At 53.7% G+C, this 14,406-nt stretch overlaps 1 protein-coding gene across 4 annotated transcripts in view; it reads left to right on the top strand.

Moving 5' to 3' along the window:
• Positions 1 to 14,406, top strand: part of chd5 (chromodomain helicase DNA binding protein 5) — a 130,588-nt gene that overhangs the window by 91,105 nt on the left and 25,077 nt on the right. For 3 of the 4 annotated variants that reach the window (XM_070860419.1, XM_070860417.1, XM_070860420.1), the window contains 5 exons: positions 137 to 281; positions 3,345 to 3,510; positions 9,008 to 9,084; positions 10,200 to 10,338; positions 11,167 to 11,310. In XM_070860419.1, coding sequence (XP_070716520.1) covers positions 137 to 281; positions 3,345 to 3,510; positions 9,008 to 9,084; positions 10,200 to 10,338; positions 11,167 to 11,310 — 671 coding nt within the window. The remainder of the gene's footprint in view (positions 1 to 136; positions 282 to 3,344; positions 3,511 to 9,007; positions 9,085 to 10,199; positions 10,339 to 11,166; positions 11,311 to 14,406) is intronic. The other variant, XM_070860418.1, reaches the window with a different exon arrangement.

Genomic DNA, 14,406 nt, shown 5'->3' with positions numbered 1-14,406 from the left:
TGTGACACCATTCTCCGAGGGGAGAATGTGATGATACAAAGCCTTTCTATCAGCAATCCAGATTTGAGGAAGTGATTTGTTCTTGTCGTGTTTCTCGAGCAGCACATGTTTAACGTGTTTGGCTGTCTCTCCCCAGGGCCTATGTGTCACTGTTTATGAGGCACTTGTGCGAGCCGGGAGCGGATGGATCCGAGACCTTTGCCGATGGCGTCCCTCGGGAAGGGTTGTCCCGGCAACACGTGCTCACCAGGATAGGCGTGATGTCACTGGTCCGGAAGAAGGTGGGTGGCTCGGTGTCGGCTTTGGTCTGATTTACGCTCCGTGCGAAGCGCCTCGGAACGTTTTGCTGCATGAAAGGCGCTATCTAAATGCAAGTTGCTGTTCCTCGGGCGTTCCCCTCTCTCTGGTACCTCTCCCAATGTTCCTGCTTTCAACCAGGAATTAGCGTTTGTAGCAAATAGACAGTGAGCGGGATTGTGGGGAGGTGGGGGGGTGGGGAGCTCATGGGATCTTCACACCTCCCAGACCACACACCATCCTGGCGGGGGTGGGGATTGGGGTGAATAGGGTTCGGAGGCTGCGGGGGAGGGAGGGCTTCACAGCTGGAGTCAGAATCCTGGAAGGGAATATTGGTGAGGAAGAATGGCAGTCAGTGGTGCCATGGGGCAGGGCTGTTCAGTCTGGCCCTCCGAACCCGGGCAATCCAGCCCTTGATTCCCAGATTTGCTGTTGGAGTTCTCATTCGCTGCATTGTCCTGTTTGAATTTGGTGGGACTGCAGGTTTGGGCAGGGCTGTTTTTAACACTGTTACCTCATTCGTTCTCTTGTATTTCAAGCTGCTAAAGAAAGACTTGCATTTATATAGCGCCTTTCACGACCCCAGCACACCCCAAGGCGCTTGACAACCAATGAAGAACTTTTAAAGTGTAGTCGCTGTTGTAATGGAGGAAGCAGGAGACCCAGTTTATGGTCTAGCAAGATCCCACGAACAGCAGCGAGATACTTGACCAGCTAATCTGCTTTGGTGGCGTTGGTTGTGGGCTAAATATTGGCCAGGACACTTGCTGTTCTTCCAAGAGTGCCGTGGGATTTTCTACGTCCACCTGAGAGGGCAGGTTCTGTCCGTGCCTTGAGATATATGCAAATTAATAGGAGCAAGGATTTAAATTCTACCCATGGTCCCAGGGTGCAGCCAGTCAACGCACATGGCTTGGACACCCCAAGTCGTGGCAAACTTTTCACATCTTTCACAAAAGCAAAGTACTGCGGATGCTGGAAATCTGAAATAGAAACGGAAAATGCTCAGCAGGTCAGGCAGCGTAGTGTTAACACTCAGCAGGTCAGGCAGCGTAGTGTTAACACTCAGCAGGTCAGGCAGCGTAGTGTTACCAGCATTTCCTGTACTTCAGTTCTTGCTGCGGGCTTAAGGCCAAGCAACAGCAGTTTGCTGAGCAATACTGCCGCCCAGTGGGCGATTTAAGTAGCACCAAGATAAGTCACAAATTATAATCAACAATTATGCTTCTGTACTTTTGACCAGAAGCAGATTGTGACACGAGACACTAATTCAACAACCGCTCTCTTTGGCCCCAGTGATAAAGAGGATGTTAAATTTATGTGTGATTTTTAATAAAATACAGATCAAGTCAATAAGTAGAGACAAGTTAATTACATCATTTTATCAGAAGAATGTATGTGGGGTATAGAATCATAGGTTACAGCATAGAAGGAGGCCATTCGGCCCATCAAGCCCGTGCCAGCTCTCTGCAAGAGCTCTTCAGCCAGTCCCACTCCCCCGCCCTTCCCCCTTGGCTCTGCAAATTCTTTCCTTCAGGCACTTGTCCAATTCCCTTTTGAAAGCTGTGATTGAGTCTGCCTCCACCACTCTTTCAGGCAGAGAATTCCAGATCCTAACCACTCGCTGCGTTAAAAACGTTATTCCTCATGTCGCCTTTGGTTCTTTGGCCAGTCACCTTAAACCTGTGTCCTCTCCGCCAATGGGAACAGTCTCTACCTACTCTGTCCACACCCCTCATGATTTTGAACACCTCTATCAAATCTCCTCTCTACCTCTCTCCTTCATGGAGAACAAACCCAGCTTCTCCGGTCTATCCATGTAACCAAAGTCCCTCATCCCTGGAATTTTCTAGTAAATCTTTACTGCACCCTCTCTAAGACCTTCATATCCATCCTTAATTTCACTTTCATTTTCAGTGAATTTTGTGCTCATACAGGTGGGGAATGGAACATTTTCCATTTCTGGCAATTAGTGGCAGCTTTAAACTCACCCAGGGCAGGTACAGCATGGGGTTAGATACAGAGTAAAGCTCCCTCTACACTGTCCCATCAAACACTCCCAGGGCGGGTACAGCATGGGGTTAGATACAGAATAAAGCTCCCTCTACACTGTCCCATCAAACACTCCCAGGGCAGTTACAGCATGGGGTTAGATACAGAGTAAAACTCCCTCTACACTGTCCCATCAAACACTCCCAGGGCAGTTACAGCACGGGGTTAGATACAGAGTAAAGCTCCCTCTACACTGTCCCATCAAACACTCCCAGGGCAGGTACAGCACGGGGTTAGATACAGAGTAAAGCTCCCTCTACACTGTCCCATCAAACACTCCCAGGGCAGGTACAGCACGGGTTAGATACAGAGTAAAGCTCCCTCTACACTGTCCCATCAAACACTCCCAGGGCAGGTACAGCACGGGTTAGATACAGAGTAAAGCTCCCTCTACACTGTCCCATCAAACACTCCCAGGGCAGGTACAGCATGGGGTTAGATACAGAGTAAAGCTCCCTCTACACTGTCCCATCAAACATTCCCAGGGCAGGTACAGCACGGGTTAGATACAGAATAAAGCTCCCTCTACACCGTCCCATCAAACACTCCCAGGGCAGGTACAGCACGGGTTAGATACAGAGTAAAGCTCCCTCGACACTGTCCCATCAAACATTCCCAGGGCAGGTACAGCATGGGTCAGATACAGAGTGAAGTTCCCGCTACACTGTCTCTACCTCAGAATAGCGTCCCTTACCTGTACCAGAGTGCCAGTTTCTGAGCGAGATTGCTCAGGTTTTGTGTTGTGAGCCCATGCTGCCGGAGTTGGATGGGAATTTCCCCAACGCCTTTCATGCTGGTCCCAAACAGTTCAGGGGAAACTTTCACCTCCGCAATCTGGGCTGGACTTGAACCTAGACCCCATGGCTTAAAGGTCAATGTTTGACCCCTGCATTACCCAGTCCCATGCCGTATAGTTTTTACTGTTTTCATTTCTGATTTGATTTTCTTCTCATCACTAAAATTACATTTTTAATTAAAAAAAAAAAAAATCGAAGGTGCAGGAGTTTGAATATATCAACGGAAGATACAGCACACCGGAGATGGTGCCTGAGCACATGGATAGCAAGAAGCCCCTCGACAGCGTCTCATCTGATCCCAGTACACCTGTGGCAGCCAGCCCTGCCTGTCCCCTGCCCAGTGCATCGCTCCCGAGCTCCACAGGTGGGTCTGTCATCCCATTCCAAAGGCCAGTGTTTGTCTTCTGTAAGCAGCTATCCTGTGCCATTGCTCACAGTAAGTGTATGATATCGGGGGGGAGGGGTGTACCGTGAGGACCTGCGTGTGGAGGGGGGTGTGGGGGAGGGGGGAGTGTGGGGGGTGTGTGTGTGAGGGAGTGTGGGGGACGGGGGAGCGTGGGTGGCTGGGGGGGGGCTAGTGTTACATATGCAATAAAGGTACACACTGAGTACTGTTAAACTAAGCAAGGTACAACCTTGGCTCTGCTTTATTTAGGCCCAAAGTGCCTGACTCTCAAAATGGCTGGCCTTTTATACCTGAGCAGCACCATGTGCGTGCTGCTCAGTGGCCTCCAACAATGACGCCATCTGGTGGCTAAAAACAGAATATACATACATGACAATATCCCCATCTGAGATCTTATCACAGTCTTTCACAGGTTGAGACGGTCTGGTGCTTTGCGCTCCCGGGTTGACCGTCTCAGTTCGATTCCAACCTTGGGGGAGTGTGCGGGGTCTGTTGTGGCTGATGGCTGGATGATTGACTTGTTGGGGGTGGCAGTGGCCATGTCAGGAATTGCAAGTCCATTTTTATTGAACAGGTCCGTGATGGAAATTCTGGGTTCACTGATGACCTTCGAGTCCTCTGAAGACTGCTGGTAGGTTGGTTGGTCGTCGATGGTTTCTTCATCCGATTGCTCTGGCTCGTCTGTGTGCCTCAGCTTTGTCTGACCCATGTGTTTCCTGCACGTTTGCCCATTCTTGAGCTTAATAATGAATACTCTGTTGCCCTCCTTGGCCATGACCATACCAGCGATCCATTTGGGACCTGACCATAGTTCAACACATATACAGGATCATTCACAGAAATCTCGCGTGACACAGTTGCACGATCGTGGTACCCTTGTTGACTTTGTCTTCTGTATTCAACATGATTATTTAAATCTGGGTGTACCAGAGATAGCTTGGTCTTAGGACCTCTTTTCATCATGAGTTCAGCAGGGAAGACCCCTGTGAGTGTGTGGGGTCTTGCCCTGTAACTCAGCAGTATGTAGGACAAGTGGGTCTGCAGTGACCCTTGGATTACTCTCCTCATGCTTTGCTTGATAATTTGTACTGCACGTTGGACGCAGGCTTGAACGGTGCTGATCTTACGTGTTTTATGCCATTGAGTTTCACAAACTCCTGACACTCCTGACTGGTGAACCACGATCCATTGTCGCTCCACCACTATGTCAGGCAGAGCATGTGTCGCGAACATGACATTGAGATTCTCTATGGTTGCCGTGGACATGCTGGGTGACATGATTACGCATTCTATCTGTTGTGTATCTGTAAAGCATGCACTCCCATGTTCCGCCACCAGGGGGCGCATCCCCTGAAGTCCCAAGGGATCCCAGCATCCCTTGGGAGCACTGTATATAAGCCGGCCCTTAAGGCCTGTTCCTCACTCCGGAGTGTCTTAATAAAGACTGAGGTCATTGTTACTTTCACCTCCCTGTGTGCAGTCTCATCTGTGTTAGGAACACAATACTATCCACTTCAAATAAGCATCCACCACCACTAAAAACATCTTGTCCAGGAAGGGACCTGCAAAATCTACATGGATCCTGGACCAAGGTTTGGATGGCCACAACCACAGACTCGGCGGCGATTCCACTGGTGCTTTGCTGAGCTGCATGCAAGTGTTGCACTGATGCATGCATGCTTCCAGCTCAGAATCAATTCCTGGCCACCATACATGGGACCTGGCAATGGACTTCATCATCACTATACCCGGATGTGTGCTATGTAACTCACGCACCAACTTCTCTCCCTTTCTTGAGCATTACAACGCGATTGCCCCACAATATGCAATCTGCTTGTATAGACAGTTCATACTTGCGACGAATGTACGGTTTGGCCTCCTCGCACATTTGCATAGGTGTGGCAGACCAATCCCCTTTGAGGATGCAACCCTTTCCCACCAATAAAATCGGCTCCTTGCTGGTCCAGGTCTTAACTTGTTGAGCCGTGACAGGGGTTCCTTCACTCTCAAAAGCATCCATGATTAACATTAGATCCGCCGGTTGTGGCGTTTCCACCTCCGGTGTGGGCAACGACAACCGCTTAAAGCATCGGCACAATTTTCTGTGCCAGGTCTGTGGCGGATGACATAATCATAGGCAGATAATGCCAGCACCCACCTTTGGATACGGGATGAAGCATTGGTATTGATACATTTGCTCTCGGAAAACAATGAAATGAGCGGCTTGTGATCAGTCTCTAATTCGAACCTCAGACCGAACAGGTATTGATGCATCTTTTTAACACCGTACACACACACTAAAGCTTCTTTTTCTATCATGCTGTAGGCTCTTTCCACTTTAGACTAACTTTTGGATGCATACGCGACAGATTGAAGTTTCCCCGACTCATTGGCTTGTTGAAGCACGCAACCAATTCCATATGACGATGCGTCACAGGCCAAATCTAAATGTTTATATGGGTCATAATGTACCAGTGGCTTGTTCGAGCAAAGCAGATTGGTGGCTTTCTCGAAAGCTGTGTTTTGCGATGTGCCCCACACCCAGTTGTCGCCTTTTCTCAATAGCATGTGCAGTGGTTCTAGTAAGGTGCTCAATTTAGGTAGGAAGTTACCAAAGTACTTGAGTAGACCCAGGAACGAACGCAGCTCCATCACATTCTATCCAAACGCAGTAGAACCTCTTCCAGGTTGTTCAGATGTTCCTTGGAGTCATGACCGGTGATCAGGATGTCATCTTGGAACACAACGGTTCTGGGAGCGGACTTAAGTAGACTTTCCATATTCCTCTGGAATATTGCTGCAGCCGAGTGAATTCCAAAAGGGCACCTGTGGTAAATAAACAGTCCTTTGTGCGTGTTAATGCACCTAAGTCTCTTCAACTCCTGTGTCATATAGGCCGACGTCAAGTCCAGTTTTGTGAACGACTTCCCTCCGGATAGCGTCGCAAACAAGTCATCAGCCTTCGGTAACAGGTACTGATCTTGTTTCGAAACCCTGTTGATCGTAACCTTGTATTCTCCACAGATTCTGACTGTGCCATCACTTTTCAGCACAGGAACAATGGAGTGGCCCATTCATTAAATTTGACTGGTGATATGATTCCTTCATGCTGGAGTCTGTCCAGTTCAATTTTGACCTTCTCCCTCATCATATACGGAACTGCCCAAGCTTTATGATGGATGGGTCTTGCATCTGAGTCCACGTGGATCTGCACCTTGGCTCCCGTGAAGTTGCCGATACCTGGTTCGAACAGCGAGGGGAACTTGCTCAATACTTGGGCACATGTATCTTCCTCCGATGACAACGCCTTTATGTCGTTCCAGTCGCATCTGATTTTCTCCAACCAGCTCCTACCGAGCAGCGTTGGTCCATTGCCTGGAACAATCCACAGTGGTAACTCGTGAATCGCACCGTTATACGACACATTCATTTGTGCACTGCCAATTATCTTTTTCAGTTCTTTGGTGTACGTGCGCAGCTTGGCGTTAACAGGGCTCAGCCTGGGCCTCACAGTCTTAGTATCCCACAGCTTATAAAATGCCCTCTCGTTCGTGATCGATTGACTCGCCCCCGTGTCCAGTTTCATCGATACCGGTATCCCGTTAAACTTCACATTAATCAAAATTGGTTTACTCTTGGTTATGAAGGAGTACAGTCCATACACTTCCTCCTCTGGCATCTCAGATTGCGAGTCGGATCTGCGCTAGTCTGACTCTCATCCTCCACGTGATGTGTCGCAGCACGCTTGCTCATCTGCGGACACTTGCGCTGGAGATGCCCCACTCTCAGACAGCCTTTGCAACTATATTGCTTAAATCAGCACTGCTGGTGCCGGTGATTTCCCCCACAATGCCAACATGGAGAAGTCGGATATATTCCCCGCTGGCAGACTTTGGGTAGCCACAGGTTTCGCGAACACAGCCGGATAGGCCCTGCCATGTGCTGCTCTGCCGAACGCCGAATCAATCGCATTTACAGTACTTGCCGAGGTTCGGTTCTTCACCGCTATTTGTTCTAGACTCCTGTCCGTCGTCATATATGATTGAGCGATGGCCCTTTTTAAATCTAACTCCTCCACCATCAGAAGTTTGCACAGGATCACCTCGTGGTTGATACCGATAACAAAGAAGTCCTGCAGCATGTCTGCCAACACCGTCCCGAACTTGCACGGTCCCGCTAGACGTCTCAGGTCAGCAACGAATTCCGCCGTGCTCTGGCCCTCCGATCGAACGTGTGTATAAAACCTGTATCTCGAGATGATGATGCCGTTGTCTGGCTTGAGCTGCTCACGTACCAATGTACACAACTCCTCGTACGTTTTCTCTGTTGGATCACTAGGTGTGAGTAGATTCTTTTTCAGACCATGGATCTTTGAACCGTACACAGTGAGGAACATGACCCGGCGCCGATCTGTATCGTCGACCCCCTTCATTTTGTTGGCCCCGAAGGACTGGTTCAAACGGCTCACAGAGTCTGCCCAATCTTCTCCCTCCACGAATCGTTCTAAAAATCCAATCGTGCTCATTTTGCAAACAAAGGTTCTTGTATTCTCGTCGCCAAATGTTATGTATGCAATAAAGGTTCAAGCTGAATACTGTATTAACTAAGCAAGGTACAACCTTGGCTCTGCCTTATTTAGGCCCAAAGTGCCTGATTCTCAAAATGGCTGGCCTGTTATACCTGAGCAGCACCATGTGTGTGAGGGACGGGATGGGGTGTGGGAGACAGGGTGGGGGGAAGGGGAAGAGGACGGGGTGAGGGGGGACAGGGGGATGGGATGGGACAGGTGTGAGTCGGGTTGGACAGGGGGGTGTGAGGATGGACGAGTTGCTCACGACAAGTTGGAGAAAAACGTCCTTATCCATCTGTGTTCTACTATTTCTTTCTTTCTCTCTTCCTTCACACTTTCTCTCTCTGCCTCTGTCTCTTAACTGCAGTCCTTTTGGATAGGCAGTTGGACAGGACTGCACTAGGAATGTCGGCCTGGATTATGTGCTCAAGTCTCTGGAGAGGGGCTTGAACCCACAACCTTCTGACTCCGGGGCGAGAGTGCTGCCCACTGAGCCACAGCTGACACCACTGATGGCAGGAACCTGGCAGGGGCCAACAAGCTGGACTGTTGTCTGTCCCGGGGTGGGGAATGTGCTGAGAGCACCCAGTGCCACAGTACCGTCTAACTTGAAGGACGTACTGGTACATGTAATGTCGCTCACTGGGAAACTGAACCCACGACAGCTTAAACCACGGTGGGGATAACATGCCTCGATCTTCCATTGCCTTTGCTGTCACTGTCGTTGCTGGGTTTACATCACCCGGTTTTATCCGATGCGGAGGGTGGGGTCAGAGGTCAGGCTGCATCGTTTCTGCCCCCCCCGTGAAGGTTATTCCTGACATGTCGGAAACTAAAAGGGGCTCGCAGACTTGACCTGACTGCTGAAATTCTTTTCCCTCTTAGAGAAGAACGACTGCCGTGAGATGGTGACAGACGATAAAGAGAGAGACAAGGAAGAGAAAAGGCTGACGGAGAACGAGGCAAGTGATGGCTCCTGAAGGGACATGAGTGAGTCTCGCTGCCTGAAATCTGTCTGTCCGAGCTACTGGTTGCAGGCTGCCCAGGTGGCCTGATTGATTAACGTGTTAGAGAATGGATCTTTTTACTTAGAAGTTTGTAAGTTATTCCATATGATAATAGGGTTCAAAGGAATTCAGCATACAATTATTGGCTCTGGCTTTGTGAGAATCCACCATACCTTATCCAACTAGCTGAATCACTCCCACTCACGCACCTGGAGACAGTTATAGGGAACCAGCGCTGGGACCGCTGACTCCAGCTGGGGTGCCTGTTGGGACCCCACGGTGTCCCTCAATACCCTTGGCTTAGGGAGCTGCTAATCTGCCAGGTTTTCTGCTCCTCATCACTGTCCACTGACCTGTTCACACTGGGTGCGGTCAGGATCCTGTGAGATTTCCCACCCCTCCCGGTTGAATGTCTGAATGCGCACTGTCTAGGCTCCCCCGTCAATAATGGCCACTAGCGCCAGGCCCCAGAGAGTAACTGGCATCTGTGGAACCCATTCCCCAGGGAGAGTCAGTGTCTGTGGGACTGTACCCCAGGGAGAGTCAGTGTCTGTGGGACTGTACCCCAGGGAGAGACAGTGTGGGACTGTACCCCAGGGAGAGTCAGTGTCTGTGGGACTGTACCCCAGGGAGAGTCAGTGTCTGTGGGACTGTACCCCAGGGAGAGTCAGTGTCTTTGGGACTGTACCCCAGGGAGAGTCAGTGTCTGTGGAACTATACCCCAGGGAGAGTCAGTGTCCCTGGAACCCGTACCCAGGGAGAGACAGTGTCTGTGGGACTGTACCCCAGGGAGAGACAGTGTCTGTGGGACTGTACCCCAGGGAGAGACAGTGTCTGTGGGACTGTACCCCAGGGAGAGACATGCCTGTGGGACCTGTACCCCAGGGAGAGTCAGTGTCTGTGGGACTGTACCCCAGGGCAAGAGGGAGCGGGCAGGAGAGGGAGGGAGGAAGGGAGGGAGACTGTACCCCAGGTAGGGTTCAGCACATTGAGGGGAGGGAGGGAGGGCCTGAGCTGGCTGGGGGTACATTTGGACTATCACTGATTTATTTCTCTGTATTCTTTCCCAGATTCCCAGCGGTGGTAATGCCGCTTCCAGCAGCGAGAAGCCACCGGAAATGGAGAGCAAGAAACAAGCAAGTGAGGCGGGAACCGAGGAGAAAGGAGAGTGTGAGCAGCAGGATCAGACAGCCCCTCCTCAACCCAAAGGTGTGGATAAAACGGGCCGGTGGGGATCTGTCCGATGGTCACTCACTGCTGGACCCTGACCCCTGACCCCCGACCCGGGCCCTGACCACAGGCCCTGACCTGACGTGGGCCCTGACCCGACCCGGGCTGTGACCCCTGATCCCTGGATGTGTGCCGCTCACGGTGACTGTCTGTGCCCAGGACCTCCAGACACCATTGAGGGAGCGGGGAGAATGAACAGTCTGAACAGGCCCATAGCATAAATAAATTGGGTGTAGATCGAACTGACCTCTGGGTTAGGTGGTTGATGCAGTGAAAGAAAGTCCTGCCTTTATAGTCACTGTTGTAATGTAGGAAACGCGGCTGACAATTTGTGCACAGCAAGCTCCCACAAACAGAAATGTCATAATGACCAGTTAATCCTTTTAGTGATGTTGTTTGAAGGATAAATATTGGCCAGGACACCAGGGATAAAGCCATGGGATATTTTACCTGAGAAAGCAGACATAGCACTGCCCTGGACTGTCAGCCGAGATTTTGTGCTTAAGTGTCTGGAGTGGGGCTTGAACTCCCAAACTTCTGATGCAGAGGCGAGAGTGCTGCCCACTGAGCCACGGCTGACGCCTTGTGACCAGCTGAACTCGGACTCGATCCTCAGTCTAGGCTGAGTTAGCCGACCTACGGCGGAGGGAATGGAGCAGGTTGGCCTCGCGGCAGAGTCAGTGAGCCCTCGGACAGAGCAGGTGGATGGTGACTGGGAGTGTGTGGGCGGGGGCCGCAGTTACACATATATTCTGAATGGGCCGGACTGCCACTGGAAATGGGATTGATTTTACGTTTCTCTGACAGCTGAAGATGCAAGTGAGGGGAAAGAGATTGCGGAGAATCTGCAGAATGGAGAGATAGTGAAAGAAGTGAAGGAGGAAGAGGGGAGAAAGGAGCAGGCTGGCAAAGGGAAATTTATGTTCAATATCGCAGACGGGGGCTTCACAGGTAAAAAATGTCAGCTGTCCCCGCCTACTCCACAAATAACCACCCATTTAATTTGAAGTTAACACTTACTAATAACAAGATTAAATCTCTCTCTCGCCCGCCCCGTCTCTCTCTCTCTCTCTCGCCCGCCCCGCCTCTCTCTCTCTCTCTCTCGCCCGCTCCCTCTCTCTCTCTCTCTCTCTCTCGCCCGCCTCGTCTCTCTCTCTCTCTCTCGCCCGCCTCGTCTCTCTCTCTCTCTCTCTCGCCCGCCTCGTCTCTCTCTCTCTCTCTCTCGCCCGCCCCGTCTCTCTCTCTCTCTCTCTCTCTCTCTCGCCCGCTCCCTCTCTCTCTCTCTCTCTCTCGCCCGCTCCCTCTCTCTCTCTCTCTCTCTCGCCCGCCCCGCCTCTCTCTCTCTCTCTCGCCCGCCCCGTCTCTCTCTCTCTCTCTCGCCCGCCCCGTCTCTCTCTTTCTCTCTCTCTCTCTCGCCCGCCCCGTCTCTCTCTCTCTCTCTCTCTCTCTCGCCCGCTCCCTCTCTCTCTCTCTCTCTCTCGCCCGCTCTCTCTCTCTCTCTCTCTCTCGCCCGTCTCGTCTCTCTCTCTCTCTCTCGCCCGCCTCGTCTCTCTCTCTCTCTCTCTCGCCCGCCTCGTCTCTCTCTCTCTCTCTCTCGCCCGCCTCGTCTCTCTCTCTCTCTCTCTCGCCCGCCTCGTCTCTCTCTCTCTCTCTCGCCCGCCTCGTCTCTCTCTCTCTCTCTCTCGCCCGCTCCCTCTCTCTCTCTCTCTCTCTCGCCCGCCTCGTCTCTCTCTCTCTCTCTCGCCCGCCTCGTCTCTCTCTCTCTCTCTCTCGCCCGCCTCGTCTCTCTCTCTCTCTCTCTCGCCCGCCCCGTCTCTCTCTCTCTCTCGCCCGCCCCGTCTCTCTCTCTCTCTCTCTCGCCCGCCGCGTCTCTCTCTCTCTCTCGCCCGCCGCGTCTCTCTCTCTCTCTCGCCCGCCCCCTCTCTCTCTCGCCCGCCCCCTCTCTCTCTCGCCCGCCCCCTCTCTCTCTCGCCCGCCCCCTCTCTCTCTCGCCCGCCCCCTCTCTCTCTCTCGCCCGCCCTCTCTCTCTCTCTCGCCTGCTCCCTCTCTCTCTCTCGCCCGCTCCCTCTCTCTCTCTCGCCCGCCCCCTCTCTCTCTCTCGCCCGCCCCCTCTCTCTCTCGCCCGCCCCCTCTCTCTCTCTCGCCCGCCCTCTCTCTCTCTCTCGCCTGCTCTCTCTCTCTCTCTCGCCTGCTCCCTCTCTCTCTCTCGCCCGCTCCCTCTCTCTCTCTCGCCCGCCCTCTCTCTCTCTCTCGCCCGCTCCCTCTCTCTCTCTCGCCCGCCCCCTCTCTCTCTCTCGCCCGCCCCCTCTCTCTCTCTCGCCCGCTCCCTCTCTCTCTCTCGCCCGCTCCCTCTCTCTCGCCCGCTCCCTCTCTCTCTCTCGCCCGCCCCCTCTCTCTCTCTCGCCCGCCCCCTCTCTTTCTCTCGCCCGCCCCCTCTCTTTCTCTCGCCCGCTCCCTCTCTCTCTCTCGCCCGCTCCCTCTCTCTCTCTCACCCGCTCCCTCTCTCTCTCTCGCCCCCTCTCTCTCTCTCGCCCGCTCCCTCTCTCTCGCCCGCTCCCTCTCTATCTCTCTCGCCCGCTCCCTCTCTCTCGCCCGCTCTCTCTCTCTCGCCTGCTCCCCCTCTCTCTCTCGCCCGCTCCCCCTCTCTCTCTCGCCCGCTCCCTCTCTCTCTCTCTCGCCCGCTCTCTCTCTCGCCCGCTCCCCCTCTTTCTCTCGCCCGCTCCCTCTCGCTCTCTCTCTCGCCCGCTCCCTCTCTCTCTCTCTCTCTCGCCCGCTCCCTCTCTCTCTCTCGCCCGCTCCCTCTCTCTCTCTCTCGCCCGCTCCCTCTCTCTCTCTCTCGCCCGCTCCCTCTCTCTCTCTCTCGCCCGCTCCCTCTCTCTCTCTCTCGCCCGCTCCCTCTCTCTCTCTCTCTCGCCCGCTCCCTCTCTCACACGCCCGCTCCCTCTCTCTCTCTCTCGCCCGCTCCCTCTCTCTCTCTCTCGCCCGCTCCCTCTCTCTCTCTCTCGCCCGCTCCCTCTCTCTCTCTCTTGCCCGCTCCCTCTCTCTCTCTCTTGCCCGCTCCCTCTCTCTCTCTCTCGCCCGCTCCCTCTCTCTCTCTCTCGCCCGCTCCCTCTCTCTCTCTCTCTTGCCCGCTCCCTCTCTCTCGCCCACTCCCTCTTTCTCTCTCTCGCCCGCTCCCTCTCTCTCTCTCTCTCTCTCGCCCGCTCCCTCTCTCTCTCTCTCTCGCCTGCTCCCTCTCTCTCTCTCTCTCTCGCCCGCTCCCTCTCTCTCGCCCGCTCCCTCTCTCTCTCTGTCTCTCGCCCGCTCCCTCTCTCTCTCTCTCTATCGCCCGCTCCCTCTCTCTCTCTCTCTCTCGCCCGCTCCCTCTCTCTCTCTCTCTCTCGCCCGCTCCCTCTCTCACACGCCCGCTCCCTCTCTCTCTCTCTCGCCCGCTCCCTCTCTCTCTCTCTCGCCCGCTCCCTCTCTCTCTCTCTCGCCCGCTCCCTCTCTCTCTCTCTTGCCCGCTCCCTCTCTCTCTCTCTTGCCCGCTCCCTCTCTCTCTCTCTCGCCCGCTCCCTCTCTCTCTCTCTCGCCCGCTCCCTCTCTCTCTCTCTCTTGCCCGCTCCCTCTCTCTCGCCCACTCCCTCTTTCTCTCTCTCGCCCGCTCCCTCTCTCTCTCTCTCTCTCTCGCCCGCTCCCTCTCTCTCTCTCTCTCGCCTGCTCCCTCTCTCTCTCTCTCTCTCGCCCGCTCCCTCTCTCTCGCCCGCTCCCTCTCTCTCTCTGTCTCTCGCCCGCTCCCTCTCTCTCTCTCTCTATCGCCCGCTCCCTCTCTCTCTCTCTCTCTCTCGCCCGCTCCCTCTCTCTCTCTCTCTCTCGCCCGCTCCCTCTCTCTCTCTCTCTCGCCCGCTCCCTCTCTCTCTCTCTTGCCCGCTCCCTCTCTCTCTCTCTTGCCCGCTCCCTCTCTCTCTCTCTCGCCCGCTCCCTCTCTCTCTCTCTCTCTCGCCCGCTCCCTCTCTCTCTCTCTCTCTCTCTCTCGCCCGCTCCCTCTCTCTCTCTCTCTCTCACCCG

This window comes from Pristiophorus japonicus, chromosome 18 (genome assembly GCF_044704955.1).
Source record: "Pristiophorus japonicus isolate sPriJap1 chromosome 18, sPriJap1.hap1, whole genome shotgun sequence".
Classification (NCBI taxonomy): Eukaryota; Metazoa; Chordata; class Chondrichthyes; family Pristiophoridae; genus Pristiophorus; species Pristiophorus japonicus.
The sequence above is the reverse complement of the archived record's forward strand: the minus strand, read 5'-3'. Positions and strand labels throughout refer to the sequence as shown.